Here is a 16,951-nt window from a genome sequence, read left to right on the forward strand (position 1 = left end):
TTATGAATACGGTCTCCCAAATGCTCACAACTAGCCACACTACTTCAACTTCCCCTTCTTGACCAGGAGGCACACGTTTCTCTCAAAATGATATAACATTATTACATATCACCACCATGCTCGTCAGTCTTGAATCCCAGACCCTTACCTTTTTAAAAGACTAGTTTTCTAGTGGAATTCTTTAACAGTACAAGTCATGCCTTGTAAGTAACCAGTGTTCTTGCTGGCAAACCACAAGACAACAGCACCATCCAGCGGCCCCTTCGTCAGCCAATGCTTTCAAGAGCTATGAATTAATTCTGAGTACCTCTCCAAAGGGGTGCACACTTTGTGAGGCTTTCCCAAAAATAGCAAGGTACTTCAACTCCCTCAGTTTCAATCGCACAGGTTATTTCCCCGAGAAAGTGGGACTTCATTTCCAAAGGGCATAAATGCCAACAACACAGATAACCACAAATGATGGTCATTTCTGAAATTTTAGGAGTCTCCTGTTTTCAGACAGCATTGACTTTGCTTTCCACAGATACCCCTTGCATATTCTCCCGTGGCCGAGGCCTTCAAACCATTACTTAATACAGGTCAGTCCAACAAAAAGTTCCTATATCTAAGAGCTGGCACGCTTCCTCAGCAGTCTCCCAGCGCGAGTTTTGCAGAGAGAACCGCATATGGGTCTGTGACAGTGGTGCTTCGTGTTCTTTGAGAAAATTACCAAGAATAATCAGGCAATGTAGTCAAATGCTTGTGAGCCACCTGCAATTGGTAGTGGGGCTGTGTATAAATATGACCCATTATTAAATAACGTAAACAAAAAGTTGTGGGGAAAAAGACTATCATTTAAGTGAAGCTACGTGTTAATAGTTGTTTATATTAAAAAACAAGTCATGCAACATCAGGCATCTCCTCATATTGCATGATTCCACAGCTGCAAGTTTTACAGAATCCAGCGCTGACTGACAAAGAACCTAAGCCCATGTTAAAAGGTACATTCATAACAACTAGAAACTAAGTTAAGAAAACAACAAACCAGACAGCTTCCAACAGTTCTGAGGTATCAGCCGCTCCCTTCATCACTGAAGACCACTGGTCTGAAACCTGTTGGTGACCAAGGGAACTTCCACATTGGTCAAGAGCTAAACGGCATCTCAAATACAGAATTTTCCAATCTGCTGGTCCCAGAGTGCTTCAGACCACAGAAGATCTTAACCGCTCTCATCTCAAGACAGAGAGAAACACACTAATTTTCAGATGACACTCCTAATGTCTGTGGTATAAACTGTTCCTTTTTTAGTGTGGGACAGTATTATCCTTTGAGATCAGTCTTTTGTGGGCATCCATTCAACTGCTTGGCAGCTGGGATGAAAAATCTAAGGAGTCTGTATCCAAGCTCCAGTCATTCATCAGCTGTTTGCATCACACCTAGCATTACAGCACATCTTAGCTGTTACCTGAAACCGTAGTAGGAAGGGAAGTTTTAAACAGCAACATGGCTTTTGGAGCTATCACTGTTTCTGCCTCACTACATGGTCTCAGGAGACCACCTACACTTAAGTAGAACCAGTCTGCTTCTGGGACTTTTTTGTTCCAAAGCTTGGACTCCATCAGTGGGACATCTCCTTTCTCTGAGAGGCAAGTTTCATTTGAGGTCATCCAGTCCTCTCCGTGGTGAACCCACACAATGTTTTTGCAAAATAGTAATTCCAGCTTGCTTATGCTGCTCTACTTTCTATAATTTACCTCGGACAATGGGTTATCTCTCTGATCTTTTCATGGGTGATGTAACAGCATGTTGAAGGAGGATCACTGTTACACTAAATTCCTCCCAGGTGCCTTATAATTATAAGGCAACAGTCACAGGGCTATAGCAATAAAAGAGAGGTTAGCTTTAGTTAGTTGAGCCAAAAAAACCCAACTCAAAAATAAAAAAAAAAAAGAAAAAACCCCAAATGGCAGGTGTATAAAAAGCAGGAATAAACACTGTACACCCTTGTTATGGAAAAAACTGGCATGATCTCATCTCAAAAGGGATTTAGGTGCTTAATTGCCTCTGCAACCAATTCAAACACTCAAAATTCCTGAGTCTGTGAAGGTAAGTGCACATTTAATAATAAAATGTTCTTTTACCTACAAGAAAGACTGTTTTAAAAGTCAACTGTAATTAAATGCTGACAGGTGTCTGAGCTAAAACCTTTTGTACCAGTAGCATGGACACAGTGTCCCGTTGTTAACACTACATGTTACACTCTGCAGGGACCAGTTTTCCTTTTCTTCTGTGGCATTACTCAGGCATAGAACAATCCGAAAGTCTAACCCCACTTTCCTTGGGGTTCACGGGACCGCAGAGGTTCTTCTCACAAGATATTTTCCCACCAGCCTACAACCCAGGGCACGCTTGCTCAGCCCGCAGCCAAATCCCACGTGCATTGGAGGATGTCTGTTTACCTTGACACTAGAGAACCAGTTTATGTTGTTCCTCTCTTCCTGTCATACAACCACAAGCTGGAAGTACCCAACCAAAATATTGCCATGTGTACAGCTGAAGCATCCATTTGTTGTGGTTTGGTCAGAAAGAAATGACCACAGCTGTCGCTGTGGTCTCCCTCTGTTACCTTTGATGCATTCCTGCTCTTTCTTTGTACTTCTGGAATAAGTCACCTTTCAGCTTTACAACAGCATACGCTGGAGGATTGCAAGAGTCTCAGATACTGCCAGCCGTACCAGGAGCTGTACAGGTGCCTATGACAAATAAAAGAGATTATTTATCTTGTGCCCAGAGGCCTCTGAAAGGGCCCATGGCCAAACTGCAGCAAAAAAAGGACTGTTAGTTGCCAGGTGAAACAGTCAGCAGCCTGGCTGAGCCAGGCTTCAGCTTAAAACTCTTCTCAATTAGCTGCACAGGCCCTGGGGCTCTGCTGAAGGCACATGCCCATCAGGACACCAGACCATCTTATTATCACAGAGCAACAAGAAGATTTCTTTCCTCTCTGTGGCCAAGACAAGCACCTGTGGGACTTGATGAAGGCGGTTAGATCATCATTGTATCACAAGCACTGGGCTTCTGCTCCTACCTATCCTTGCTTATACAGCAAATGCCACACACACACACACACACCCTTTCTTAACAAGTAGGAAAGGGAAGGACTCTCAAGGAGATGGATGAAATCAGGTGGTTTGTGCTGCTATAACTTCAAGAATGACCAGGGAGACCAAGGCTATTCTGGCCATCATCAAAGCACCAGATTAGCCAGTCTATTCCTAAACCTCTCTCACCGGAGAAAGAAGGAAGTAAAAGCAAAAGACAAGTCCTAACGCCGCAGTAGCCTATTGGAACAACACAAACCCACTGCAACATGTGCACACGCCCAAAACTGTTTAACCTGTGGCCAAATCTAGGAAATCCAGAAGCTGAGCCCCAAGGACAATTCCCAGAAGGATCAGCACGTCAGTAGGGGAATGATTTTCAGGAGTAAACCTCCTTCCACCTAGAGCACACTCTGACAGCCCTTCCTCACACAGTCCAGCTCTCCAAGGCTACAGAGAGCAAGAGCATCCTCACCAAACAAGATTTGCCTGTAAAGCCCAGTTTGCTGAATCTCTCAAACGCTTGCTTAAGGACTGACCACCCATCAAAACTAAGAGCTATCTGCTAGCATAGGAGTTAGTGCTGGGCTTCCCAATCTCACTGCCTTAGTCAAGCTCCCTCTCCTAAAGCTGAGCTTCCCTACTCCTGCCTGCTATGCACAACACCTGGGCAGGCTGCCTGGCAAGCTCCAGGTACCTTGCCTTCTCTCCTGTTTCCTGTTCTAGGCGTGAAGCCTTACAGCATACAGAGCAGGGGAAAAAAGGGGGACGTGAGCATTCAACCATTACTGCAGAGTGCCCTCTTTGAACCAAAAAGATAGCACACATCACTGTAGGTCACCAGAGAATAAGAATGGAAAGTGCATGGCAGCACTACCGTGGAAACTAGCAGCAAACAGTCTGGCATTCAAAAAAACACAAGATTTATGTCTTAGGTTAGGACTGACCGAACAGGAACACGCAGATCCGACCTCCTTAGCTTGGAGCAACGCAGATCCAGAGCTCGATAATCTATTCACGTAACAAGTGAATGAAGACATTCGTAGCCCAAACAGGAGTGCAGGGCAGTTGCAAAGGGCCCAGGGCAGAACTGACACCCTCCACAGTTGGTGCAGTTGATGTTCATGCAATACACTGAGCACTTTTGAGGCTTTCAACTCAGGGGGCCTGGGGTAAACAGCTTAGCTTGCTTTCCATTTTTCCTTTTCGCCTCGGGATACCTCAAACTCAGTTTGGCAAACCCCAAAGCTCTAAACAACCCCAGAAAGACTCTTTACTTCAGTCATCTCTTGTTGCAATGGCCTGGGTATACAGCCATGCTTTTGCTACTATGCTGGGTACCCTAAGTACCTGCGTTCGGAATCGATAAGGTGAAACTGTCTCAATGCAACAGCTTTTTTTTCTCACCAGAGTGCTGGTAGAGCGCAGGGGTATACCTGACTCTCAGGCTAACTGTGCATGTGTCGATAGCATTGTAGAAAAGTCAGGGTAGCTCGCTGCCTCAGCAGGAAAGAGGTGGCACAGAGAGCAGACGTGGACAATGACACCCACTGGTTCTCAGTCATCTGGGACGGACACGAGCTGGCCAGATTTTTATACAGAAAATATTCAGAAAATCTTCCTACATAAGAAAACCAAAACCCAGACCCCATGTACTAAGAGATTACAGGAAAGGCTACCATGAGACAGCAAAAACTGAAACCATAATTAGCTGTTAGGATTACTGAGTAGTAACTATGTTGTGTGGTTACAGAGCAATAACCCACGTTTGGAATCCCTGACTGACTACAAACTCTGCCTAGATGCTGCAGGCACATTTTTTCATAAACGCGACAATACCTAGAATCTCCTTCTAAAGCCCATGCAGAAGGTGGCAATATCTGTCAGGGGCTTAACAGGCACCGCTGGGCAGGAAGCATTTCTGAAAGCCCTGACGACTTCACCTTACGTGCTCACACAGAAGCTATGCTCCTTTGCAAATCCAAGCAACGCTGAGAAAACAGACCGACAGTTTACACAGAGAGGTGTCAAGCGAGTTAGGTGACATCCCCTGATGACCAAGTGGCACAGGATTAAGTGCAATCACACACAAACCTGAAGTACGAGTAAAGAATGATCCCGGACTATGCTAGGTTAGGTGGAGTCAGAGACAGAAATGAAATGAAGCATGTTAACGCAGGCTGCATTTTTCTTCTAAGACAGATAAGAAGAGTGCTAGAGGGCTCTCAGCAGGGAAAGAATACGGTTGGCTTTGAAAAGTTGTGAAATCTTTGCCTATTTCCAACCAGCTGCCTCAGTGATGGGAAAGGATGAGTAATTGTTCCTGGACTGGAAGGAAAAAATAATCAGCTTTCCCAAATCATTATGGAAAATAAACCCAACAATAAGTCATATAAAAACATGAGCTGCCCAACAAACCTCAAATGACACGGTAAACTTGATGAGAATCTAGTGGAAGAAGGAAGCCCTTTTTGCTACTGTCTAGCTGGTACCCAAACATCTAGTAGAGTTGATGGGAGTTACCCGAGTCATGATTACACCATTTTATCTGTGGCAAGTAAAAGGAAGAAAAACCTTTTGTGAGGAAGGGCTCAGTAAGTCTCTTGGCAGAGTCCCCACTTGAGACCACCAAATATAACCCCTTCGATCCCAGAAGGCCAAATTCCATTAAGATGTCAAGCAAAGCCAACAAGTCACGTAAAACGAAGAAAATGCTGAAGGATGCAGGAGGGTGGAGTTGCAGAAGATTACGAAGGCTGCTGGGTGCCTTCATAACGAAGACGACAAGGAAAATTTGAACCTCTTAACAGATACAACTCTGCGCAAAAAGTAAATTCTGGGCTGCGAGCGTATGAGAAACTAGTTCACTCGAGCCGACCTATGATCAGGCCGAAATCCTACTAGTGACTGTTTCGATGGAGCCTGTTCTATCAAAGGAAATGCGCAGTTCAGCAAAGCTACTTTTAAATTCTTAAACAGCCTTTTAATGACTCTCTACTGCCTCTGAACTTGTTCTTTCAGCCACTCAAAAGACATTCATCTAACTCACACAGTGTTCAGCTTTAAACAAACAAATAGATGAACACTGATAAACAATTTAATTAGAATATTGCTGCAAATCACTGGAGATGGGAGTTGTGGAATGTTACGCCAGGGGCAATGACCACACTGCTGTGGTAAGCAATTTGTAACAGTAGTTAGGACAAGAGAAGAAATCAGAAATGGGGCTGGGGTGGAGATTTTCACTAGGCTCTAGAAAGACTCCCTGCTCTACATGAATTATAATCAAATCCATTAATTACGAGGAAGTCATAATGCCCTTTTCCTTTTCTTAGGTGACATCTAAACATACCGAATTCCTTAGCGACAGAAGAAAACCAAAGAGCTCTAGGGTGAAATAGATCTCTAAATAGTATAGCAATGCATATTTCAGAAACAAAGGCAATTTTTCTCCCCATTATTTATATTTGCAGTATATTTTTCATCTGAGTATCTGAACAATACTGTTTTTACATTCCTAAAGTAATTTTTTTAAAAAGCAGTAAGAGTCAGCCCAGTTGTGCCCCTCGTGATGTCACTTCTGCTGGAGCAGAATCTGCCTGAGGGTGGGGGAAATCAACTTTCTCACAAAACAGAAGTTTAGACACATGCTTTCTTCAAGAAGCTGTGCTGTATGTTAAACATCTCATTTCTCCATCTCCCATGAGTGACTTTTAAAAACTGAATACACTTATTGTCAAACCCATCAGAATTAAAATACCGAGAAGGGGCAGGGGGGAGAAGAGAAAAAACGCGCAACTCCTATCCAAAGCACAATACAAGTACTTCAATTTGTACAAGTGTCAGAGCAAGCCACCACTCTAATCCCTTTCATTAAACATTTACAGAGAGCTCATCTGCATATCTCAATCTCAAGCAAACAAACCGAAGTTTGGAGTCAGATGTTTTTAGCTGGTTTAGAGATCACTTTCCCTCTCACCCCAGCAAATTAAAGACATGAAATAGAGTTAAGAGAGGCTCAAAAACACTGTCAGGTTTGGAACCAAAAATTACTCTTTTCCAAGTCCTTTCTGAGCATGTTCTCCTAACTGGGAGATGCTATTAAAAAAAAAAAAACAAACCACCATCGCACACTAACTTGATGGGCTCCTCTTTGACAATACGCCACATGCTAGGAAAAAAAAAACCCTCATTCTCTTACAACATGTGCTTAACTAAGACCTAGTTCAAATAAATAGCTTTGCCCAGACCTTTACACTGAGGCCAGGTCTATGCTGTGAGCTAACTGTCAATACAGCTACACCTTGCTTTATGCCAGCAAAGGGCTTGTAGGGTGAATAGAGCCTTTCCTGGTGACAATGCACTCTTGCTACAAGAACTTACTCCAGTCTTCCCAGGCAAAACCTGCACCGACAGAAAGATCTTTTTAACCAAAATAACTCTGGCAGCAGAAGACACAAGGCAAAATAGCCTGCCAGATTTGTAATGACCGTCTTCATTCTTGAACCTATGTTTATTTGGCAGAGAAAAAATATCAGTGGATCTGCTTTAAAGCAGCTCTGATTCACTAACTCTATCAAGGTGTATAACGCCTGACCCTGCTACCACCGCTGGAGCATCGAGCCCCTTTAAAACTGCTTCTTCCTACTCGCATTACCCTCTAGTGGCAGCACTGTCCTATCATCTCCAGTGTCTAGCTATGGAACTGATATGGCACAGCATGACAAACTTCATCGTCACTGTAGGCCTATAGCAAGTGTCCTTAGCCCCATCGGCCATTATCTACAAGGAGCAAAACACCAAACACTCACCTTGGTAAGTGGCCCAGGGCACACAAACCTACACAGGTAGAGAGAGAGAGAGAGAGACAGAGAGAAAAGCAAGGATATTAAAACTCCTCAAGGGACTCACCCTCCCATTTAATTTTCTTTCTCCCATCGTTGCTCCCACAATTGTCTAGCACGCAGGAGCCAGAACAGAGGTTTTGCTGTGTCACTGGCAAGGCAGGAACTCAGCGCCCACCTGCTCTCTGAATGCCGAAGCTTTGGCAATTGCTCAAGGTAAGAAAGGTTAGCGGCATAGATCATTCTAGCTGTAGCAGTACCAGGATTACCTTAAATTGCACTCTGTCCCTGTTTCTTTCTATGAAGTACAGGTTGTAAACTTGATATATTGTAAAAGCTCTTCAAGCACGTCTTTAAGTGGCACTTTCCACTTATTTGTACAGTTGTCTTCCACAGAAGAGGTTAATTTTTATCCTTCAATTCTTTAGGAACAACAAAAAACCTTCACCGCTGAACAGACCTTTCAGCATTGTACTTCCAAACCTGGAAGTAAAATTCCATCAAACAATTTCCTTCTAACATCTATAAACCTACGTGGTCTAGTCTCTGCTCGACTCATTCACTCTGCACGTTACGTGACATGTTGTGCTTTATTCGGGTCACTGCCCATTCCCACCCCTCGCTCAGTAGTTTCAATAAGGAACGCAGTATAGTCCAAACCAATAGTTCAAGTCCAAAACAGATTTTGTTCCCATCTCCGAAGTCCAAGGTCACTCAGGAAATGGACAAACCACTCCACACTCTGTCTCAACTTAGTCCTTTCTAAATAGGGGTGTAATACTCCTTCTATTTGTCATGTACTGTCACATTAGCAGATGGCAGTCTCAGTAACTCCTTAATTTAGGTTTCAAAAAAACCTGATGTAGGTTTCAACACCATTTTTTGAGCTCAGCTTTGTTACTGTAATAAAATATCATACTTCCTTTACAAATATATGAAACATCTCCTAACTAGTATAATGCACGTTTCATTGGTCATCTATGTAGGTAGCATGTAGATGATAAAGTTGGCTTACTCGGACTGTACCATTTCAGTGTTCCTTAGAACACCTTTGGGGCATTAAAATAAGACATTCCTAAAGTAATTACTTTCCGTATTTCTGGTTTAAGGGTCATATAATTTTCCACACACACATAGTAAAAATATCTACTAATTCCATCACTTCCGACACAAATAGCTCCTCCCCCAGAAAACACCAAACTAGTTGTAACTGTCTACAACACTAACTCCAAGCTGTAAGGCTGCAGACTCCTCAGGCCAAGGGCCAAAGGATTTGCAAAAGGTAACAGAGAAAGCAAGCCTTCTCTCAGGAAGCTTACATTGGTTCATAAAAGCATATCACACCTGTAAAGGTGGTCTAAGCCAGCGCTAAGAACTGCTAGTCCACAAGTTCCAAATCTGCCAGCCATCATCGGCCTCTCAAAAAAGCTAAGAACCTTCATTTTGGCCACCGAAGGACAAAAATACTACCATCCTGTGGACACAATTCTCCTCTCACATCACTTGTGCGAAGCAGAAGCGAGTTGATGAAATGCTGCTGTTTGGCGAAAACAATGTCCACATCGTACACTGCTGCTGAAGCAGAAAGAGTGTTTGTTTTACTGCTGACAGCATAGCTCCGCTAGCCCCAACCGGTGTGTGCAAGTCACTTGAGTCTTATTTCCTAAGACTCTCGGTGGATTTTGCATGCTACAGAGATCTTAATGGATTCCATGCGGCAATAGCCTACTTCAAAGCTAGCCTACAAATACCTCAATCTCACCCTGGATTACAGCATAGCTATTTCCTGTAAGGACAGAAAGCCTCTCCATCTCTATTTAGGATCTCTGTTTCTTGGTTTGATTTCTGTGAAACTATTTTGAAATGAAGCTTCCAATAATGAACATGAGCCAAAGATTTAGTCCAGAGCACCTCATTCTCTCTCATATCCTGCCAGACGAATAAAACTGTTGAAGTCATATCAGTAAGAAGAGAATCAGCTCTACCATCTGAGTATCTCCCTTTCCAACATCTGTCTGCCTCTCCAGCTTGTAGATCGAACTGGAGCACTTTTAGCAGGATTGTCCCTGGACCATTTGTCAGTCTCTGTGATACCAGTAAACAACTTGTCTCTCTAGGTCTGCAGATTTTTAAACAGAAATCAATACATGAAATACCTGCACAATTGTAGGCTACAGCCTAGCACAATTAAGGCTGTACCTTAGACAGTACATGGGATTTGCTGAATACCATGGAGATAGTCTCGATTTACAGTGTGTCAGGACAAAATCGGATCAATACTGCAGACTAAAGGCTTTATTTGCCTCTCACTTGCACTCAGCTTTCTCTCACTCCATTCTTCCTGTTAAATGGTTACCAGCCTTTATATTACCCACCCTGCTTCTGCTGCACCAAAACTCTTTAACTAGAAGTTATTCTTCAATGCATACATTCTTCATCTTTCTCCTTTTTTGTGAGTGTGCAGGTATTATCATCAACCACATATCAGCAGCAATCATCTCCTGGTCACTAGTTTACCTGAGTAAAGACTGACAGCACCTCACCATTGTCATCTGAAACCCCTGCTACCAGGGCTGACTACACTGCCTTTTGAAGCAGTTTCTCATCTTCCAGGGGTCTTGAATTTGTAGTCTGCCTCCATTGCCACAGACAAAAGACTGCAGAAATCACATTAGTAGAACTTTTAAGTGCAATCCCCTTTTTCCATATCATTTGACAACTCCCATGAAAGTATTTCTACCTTTTACATCTCACAGATGCACAGTTTTTGCAGCATCAAGCAACACTTACAGAGACCACATCCCGGCTCCTGCTAGTGTTACATCTTATTCAGGTAAAAAGATGCACTCTACTCATTCGTTGCCTGTTTACACCTTCCTTTTCATTTCAGGTATATCTATGCATTAATTATGTCCGGATTTGTAACAAAATTTCTTTCCCTTAATCTCTGTCTCAACTGCCTCTCTTTAAAAAACAGTCACTAAGATCTTCCCTCTCGCTATTTCCATCTTCCCCAACCATTCATATAGCAGATAAAAGGTTAAAAATACGGAACAAATCTTAAGGCACTCCTTGCTATTAGCAGTACAGGTGCTACCAATGAGTCATGCTCAGAAAAGCAACCTGTCCAAGACCACATACTGTCAGCAACAGTCACAACTAGAACCAAGGACTTTCAAATACTAACACTTTTGTTATTATTTCCAATTAAAGGTGGTTTTACAAACAGCACACAGTCCCCTTAAAAAAAACCAACAAAAAAAAAAACCCTAAAACCAAGCTACATACAGTCATAATAGCTATTGTTTAACCAGTACTGTGATCTTGCAACTATTAACATAGGTCAGAGAAAGCACTGAAAAACAAAGGTGAAAGTTACATTGGGGGTTACCCCAGCTCCCAAACTGATGGTGTTCATGAAGAAGCCTGCAGGGCAGATGCCCAAAATCTAAAGCACAGTATTTTCTTTTGTGTGCACAAACCTAGGAAACCACGCTGCAGCTGAGGTCTTCTGGTAAATAAGGAAAGCCGACTGCATTTTATACAGAGTCCTAGCACGTTATTCAGTGTATAATAGACAAAATACACTGGCAGCTCATCAAGTTAACGGGATTCACAACAACTGACTTCAGCAAACACAGCAGAAAGGCAGGATGTTAGGAAAAATCTTGGTAGTAACATTAGCTGCTAGGCTTTCTTGCCTAGAAATCCATACACCGAGTTGGTCATGGCAGATAAAATCAAAGAAATAAAGCTGCCTTCTACCTCAAATAAAAGGAGGGATAAAAAAAAAAAAAAAAAGAAAAAGACACTTTGCACAGAGTAATGCTTGAAAAAAATCAAATTACTTGCCTTTTCCAATGAACATAAAGACAGACTATAAAGACTTTTAGTAAAACGTACCAACGAACAGAAAGCCCCAAAACGTAACACCCTGAAATCAAGAAGCGGAAGTGGAAATCAGTACTTACATTAAGAGGCCGAGAATTGTAGTATGTACATCCAATTTCAAGACCTTAAATACTTCCTAGTGAAAAACAAGATCATTCAATGGACATACTATTCCAGCCAGCAGGAAACGTTGTAGGACAGATCTAATACCCTACAGAAATGTCTTCCAAGATCTAAAGCAACTACAGCTATCCAAGATAAGGATCAGTACGCTAACAGCCAGTAGTTCAGCCTAAGTATACAGGCTCAGGCTGCAGGAGCTCAGGAGGCGAAATGACAGACAGAGCACTGCAGGTATCATCATCCAATGTATACGGTGTTCTAAGTAAAAGAAATGCAAAGGGTTCAGTCCATGGGTAGCAGCGTGACACATGCGGAAGGAGAATCAGGTTATATTCTGGTGCTAGAGACAAGCAGAGTAGAAGAACAAGCAAACAGAAAAAACCCTCAAAGACAGCGCAACAAACGCAGAGACAAAGAAGATTCCAGACAAAAAGTGACTAAAAGGAGGGTTCTGCAGAGGGACTTCAACAGATCCAGAGACCTTCAGTCCATGCTCCACAGCAAGAAGACAGAGAATTGCTACACTTTCAGCAATGCTTTCTGAGCTAGTGCCAATACGATTCCAGCTGGATTGTAAAGGCAATCCCAGAAGCAATGCTAACAGTAGTACTTAAAGCCAAAAGTGCACCCAGATGCTGGAGGTCTCCTCATCTGAGAGCAACGGGCAAGCGCAGACCATCAATAAAACATAAAACTAAGATGCATTATCACTTTGAGTGTATCATGGGTGAACAATCTTGGGAGAAAAGGAAATTTTCAGACAGAAAGAGTTAGTGACTCATCTCTGGCACGGACAAATTCTATCAGCCCCACTGCATGCATAGACTAAGTCATTAACAGATATCATGAAAAGCCGTTACTTACATGAGCTAAGTAACTACAAACGTGATCAAGATTCTAGCTCTATCACACAAGTCTAAGCATGCAATACAGCCATAAGACTTGGCAGATACAATTAGAAGTAATTTCTAGAGCGTCCTAGGCCATAGCATCTTAGCATCACCAACGATCAGTCCTGCCCATACTAAAATTCTGAACAGGATGGGAAGCCACAAGCAGCAGTACAATCACCCACTAGACCACAAGTATCACGCTGTCCTCTGAGGAAAAGGCTAGTCTTGTGCATAAGCCGTGATTACATTCAAAGGGGACAGAGAATAAATCTCAGCAGGTAAGAAGTGAAACTGTGAGATCATGATGTACTTCACAGCTGAACGTCTACGAATAGTAGGGGCACTCATTGGCTACAAAAATCCGATTGTAAGTGTACACACAATAGCATGAGGCACGCTGAAAATAGAGACTGCCCGAGAAAAGGAGGGCTCCCAGCCTCAAGGAACCTCAGTTAACTCTCCAAGACCTAAAACTGCTCAATTCCACAAAATGGAGCTATATTCCTTTGTCACAACACACAGCAAGTCTACCATTCAGAAACCAGAATGGTTAAAGCACGCTCCAGCAAGAACTGCAGTTAAAGCAGGCCTTGAAAGCTACAGCAGCCTAACAAGCTATCGTCGGGCTGTGGCCACAGCACACCGCAACAGAAACCCCACTTGAACAAGGTTTTTAGTCAATTGACATGATGCCTATCCCCTAGACAATAATAAAACAGAGACAGCAAAGAAACTGTTGACAGGGACAAGCACACATGAAACACCTACCCAACTATGCTGGACCATTGCAATACACCCTCATGAAACAAGCAGCGTTGCATATCAGGAAGGGATACCTAAAAAGTCAAGTCCTGCTTTCTATGACAGCGGGTCTTCTCCTTCCGAGGCACAGCACAGCCAGGACACAGGCAGCCGATCCAGACCAGCAGTCTGCTGCGACAAAACAGTCAATGACCCGAAGCCGCTGTACCCAGCTGGGAGGATCAGGGTAAAGGCCGTGAGCTAGCCCCACAGACAGGACAAAGCCAAAGGTGCAGTGGAAACAGCAGAGAGCAATAGCTATCGTTTTAAGAAATCAGCAGAGGCAAATCTGAACATAATTATGAAAAAAAGAGCACACTGTCAGCATACATCCATAGACAGTGCTGAAGCCAGGAGCAGTTAGGAAGAGCCCCAGCAATCAGGTGGGCTAACACAGGAGAATTGCTCAGAAGAGAGGACTAGAAAACCTAAGATACCAAACTGGAACAGAAGCAGAAGCCACATCCTCAAGTAGGCTGCATACTAGTAAAATTTTGGCTTTAACAAGTCTGTTACAACTTGTATGAGATCATGTTTTTAGTAGTTATTAAAAGACAAGTCACAACAACTTAGAAGGAAATTGGAGAGAAAAGCACAAAATGCAGGATAGAAAAGTCTGGAGAAAGCACAGGAACCAACTCTTGAACTGCAGCGGCAACATGTTTGTAAATAACTCTCAGGAACCAACTGCCTTTTTCCGAATCTGTCAGTACTATTAGTCAGCAAACATACATGGTGCAAGCTGGACTACCTTAACATTCTGGAGATACATATGCGATGTCCGCCCTGCCTAAGACATTGGGAAGAGCAGTCAGCAGAAATGCAAGAAATGGGCAATAGCCTACATTCTAATTTAGCATGCACTATATTCTTATTTACACTGCTATCATATTATTTATACCTGTAGATTGAAACCTAGACCTAAGAACAATGTAAGTCACCTACACGCAACAGCCTAGGCTCTTAGGCTCTGCACATTCTATCGATTTTACACCCACGCTGAATATCAACGTAAGGTAAAATCAATCACTTCACCACTTATTCCCAGCATGGAAGCCACGCTCCTTGGCACTACTGGATTTCAATCAGAATTTCAGAGGAATTCAGCCCAGTTCAGGCTTATATTTGGCACATCAAGTACTGTCCGTGGCTTCAGTTAGTAGAATTCACAGTTGGTTTGTTTTCCCAGCACACTACCAGCATTAGTACTGCTCACTGTCCGCGTTCGGGCCCGATAGCTCAGCGCTAGAAGATTGTATCGCTCAGACACATCAGGATTAGTGTTATTCATGCGCTAATATTCAGTCACAGAACAGAAACAGCTAGTGGCTGCACGGAAGACCCTCTGGTGGCAAACCCCCTCCCATTAGCTCAGCCTTTTCTAGTCTTAATCCAAGGGGGGCTTGCTTTATTCCCCTCCCTCCAGAGATCAAGATTTATCTCATTCAGTAGAGTATTTATTAATCAGTTTAATGTTTTTGCTCTGGCAAAGCGAGGAAGTGACCTCTTCCTCCTTTACCTTTTCCAAAGCCATTCACTGTTAAAGCACTAATGCCCTTCTCGCAGCCAGCTCAGCAAGCGAGAACTGAGGACACAATGACCTCGCGTGGCAGATTCTGCACATAGCTTCGCCAGTGCCACCAGCTACGGGGACTGCAGCACAGTTTTCGCCATCAATTTTTATTACAAGATTAAATTTGTAATAAGTTTCCTTTCCTCACAAAGGGTGACAGTTTTCAGTGGCCATGTTTTTCAGTGAACTAACTTCAATGCGATTGATGTTGCGCTGATGGCTTTCAATATCTTTTAAAACAAGTAAGTAATTTCTATTGGCCATGAATCTGGGCCAGTGACCCCTTTCATGAGGGCATCGAAACATCGCAGTGAAAAATCTAAAACCAAGGCTGCCTTCATTCTCAATTATTTAATAGAGCACTTCAGACCTACACAACAGCACATCAGCAGGCTGGGAGGATTAGTCAGTTAATATTGAAGACACAGGGAGATATCAACATTTTAAAGGTGAAAAGACTGAGGCAAAGAGTGATTTAACTCAGTCACACAGAGAGTCTAAACAGGAGCTGGGAAAACAACCTTGGAGTCCCTACACCTAGCTATATGCTGAAACCTCTTGGCAATAGCAACTGCACACTTTTTTTTCCTAAAATATAACTTAATTATTACTACATACATGCTTCCCTGATCTGTGCTTAACAGTTTGTCGTTTCTCCTGTGTTGTTTTTACTTCACAAATAGATTCGTGGAGTCTTTAATTACTGGGAAAAGAACATAATAATCTCAATACTAATCACATTTCATATACAATTCCATTATTATGAAGTCTCCTTAAATGAATAGAAAACAGTAGAAAGAAGTAACTGGCAGAAAACTATAGAAAATTAAGTTCTAGCTACAAAATTGGTTGCTGTTCTAAGAAGCATTTATACTAAGAGAACTTAAAATCCACTACGCAGTAAAAAACTACAAGGACTGAAAATAAAATGAGGCAATACTATGTCCATTGCTCACATGTGTACTTGCATAGCACTTTAACCACTACCAATCGGTATCTTAATCTGTATCCTAACTGGAAAAAACGCAACAAAACCCGCATACCGATTTTGTTTCCCGATCGTGATGACACTTGATTAAAACAAGCAAGCATTTCTAGCCAGTTCCATCAAAGTATCTCTTACCCAAGGGAAGAGAAAGGGACACAGCGCTCAAAGGCTGAAAAAACATCATCACCAAACAGGCGATACCAATTCAGAAACCTTCCGTATCTCTAACAAGCAAAAAACCAACACAACAATCCTGTTTTGTGGTAGCCCGGGAATAGATTTAAGCAAAGAAAAGAATACTGACAAATTTGAAAGTCTGAGGTACTGTTAGAGCTGTGAGGTTTAAGCTGACGCACAGGCAGAACAGTCTAAGGACATCTCCGCTTCTGTTTGTGCTGCGTCTGTCCTACATACAAATCACTGCAGCTTCATGCACTTCAGCCCAGCTATTTTCAAAGCCCTGAGAAGCTTGGGGGCCGGTGGGGTGTGTGGTTTGGGTTTGCTGTTGTTTTTTCTCCACAGCAATTAAAAACATTCTAGTAATTGGTCATGACTTTGCTCCTTCAAACCCAAACTTGGCAGTCAGAGACTTTGTAAAGCTTTCTGGAACGGAATGCAGATAACCTGCCACAGAATTTCTGTGTGCTGTGTGATGGGTTTAAAAAGAAGTCTTTATTAGAACTCAGACGTGTTTACTCCTTGCAATGAGCACTGTCATTCCAATTCCTGTAATTAAATCCACAATTTTGACAGCTGAAAC

The 16,951-nt window shown here is 42.7% G+C and overlaps 1 protein-coding gene across 2 annotated transcripts in view; it reads right to left on the reverse strand.

The window, feature by feature from the left end:
- SLC4A4 (solute carrier family 4 member 4) overlaps positions 1 to 16,514 on the reverse strand; it is a 234,423-nt gene extending 217,909 nt beyond the window's left edge. Inside the window, exon 1 of one of the 2 annotated variants that reach the window (XM_052812182.1) lies at positions 16,496 to 16,514. Coding sequence is in view for 1 of the 2 variants with exons in the window: in XM_052812142.1 (XP_052668102.1) it covers positions 2,607 to 2,617 (11 nt within the window). In the remaining variant the exon portion in view is untranslated. Of the gene's footprint in view, positions 1 to 2,606; positions 2,626 to 16,495 lie in introns of those variants that run through there. The other variant, XM_052812142.1, reaches the window with a different exon arrangement.
- Between the last annotated feature and the right edge of the window lie 437 nt (positions 16,515 to 16,951).

This window comes from Harpia harpyja, chromosome 2 (assembly GCF_026419915.1).
Source record: "Harpia harpyja isolate bHarHar1 chromosome 2, bHarHar1 primary haplotype, whole genome shotgun sequence".
Taxonomy (NCBI): Eukaryota; Metazoa; Chordata; class Aves; order Accipitriformes; family Accipitridae; genus Harpia; species Harpia harpyja.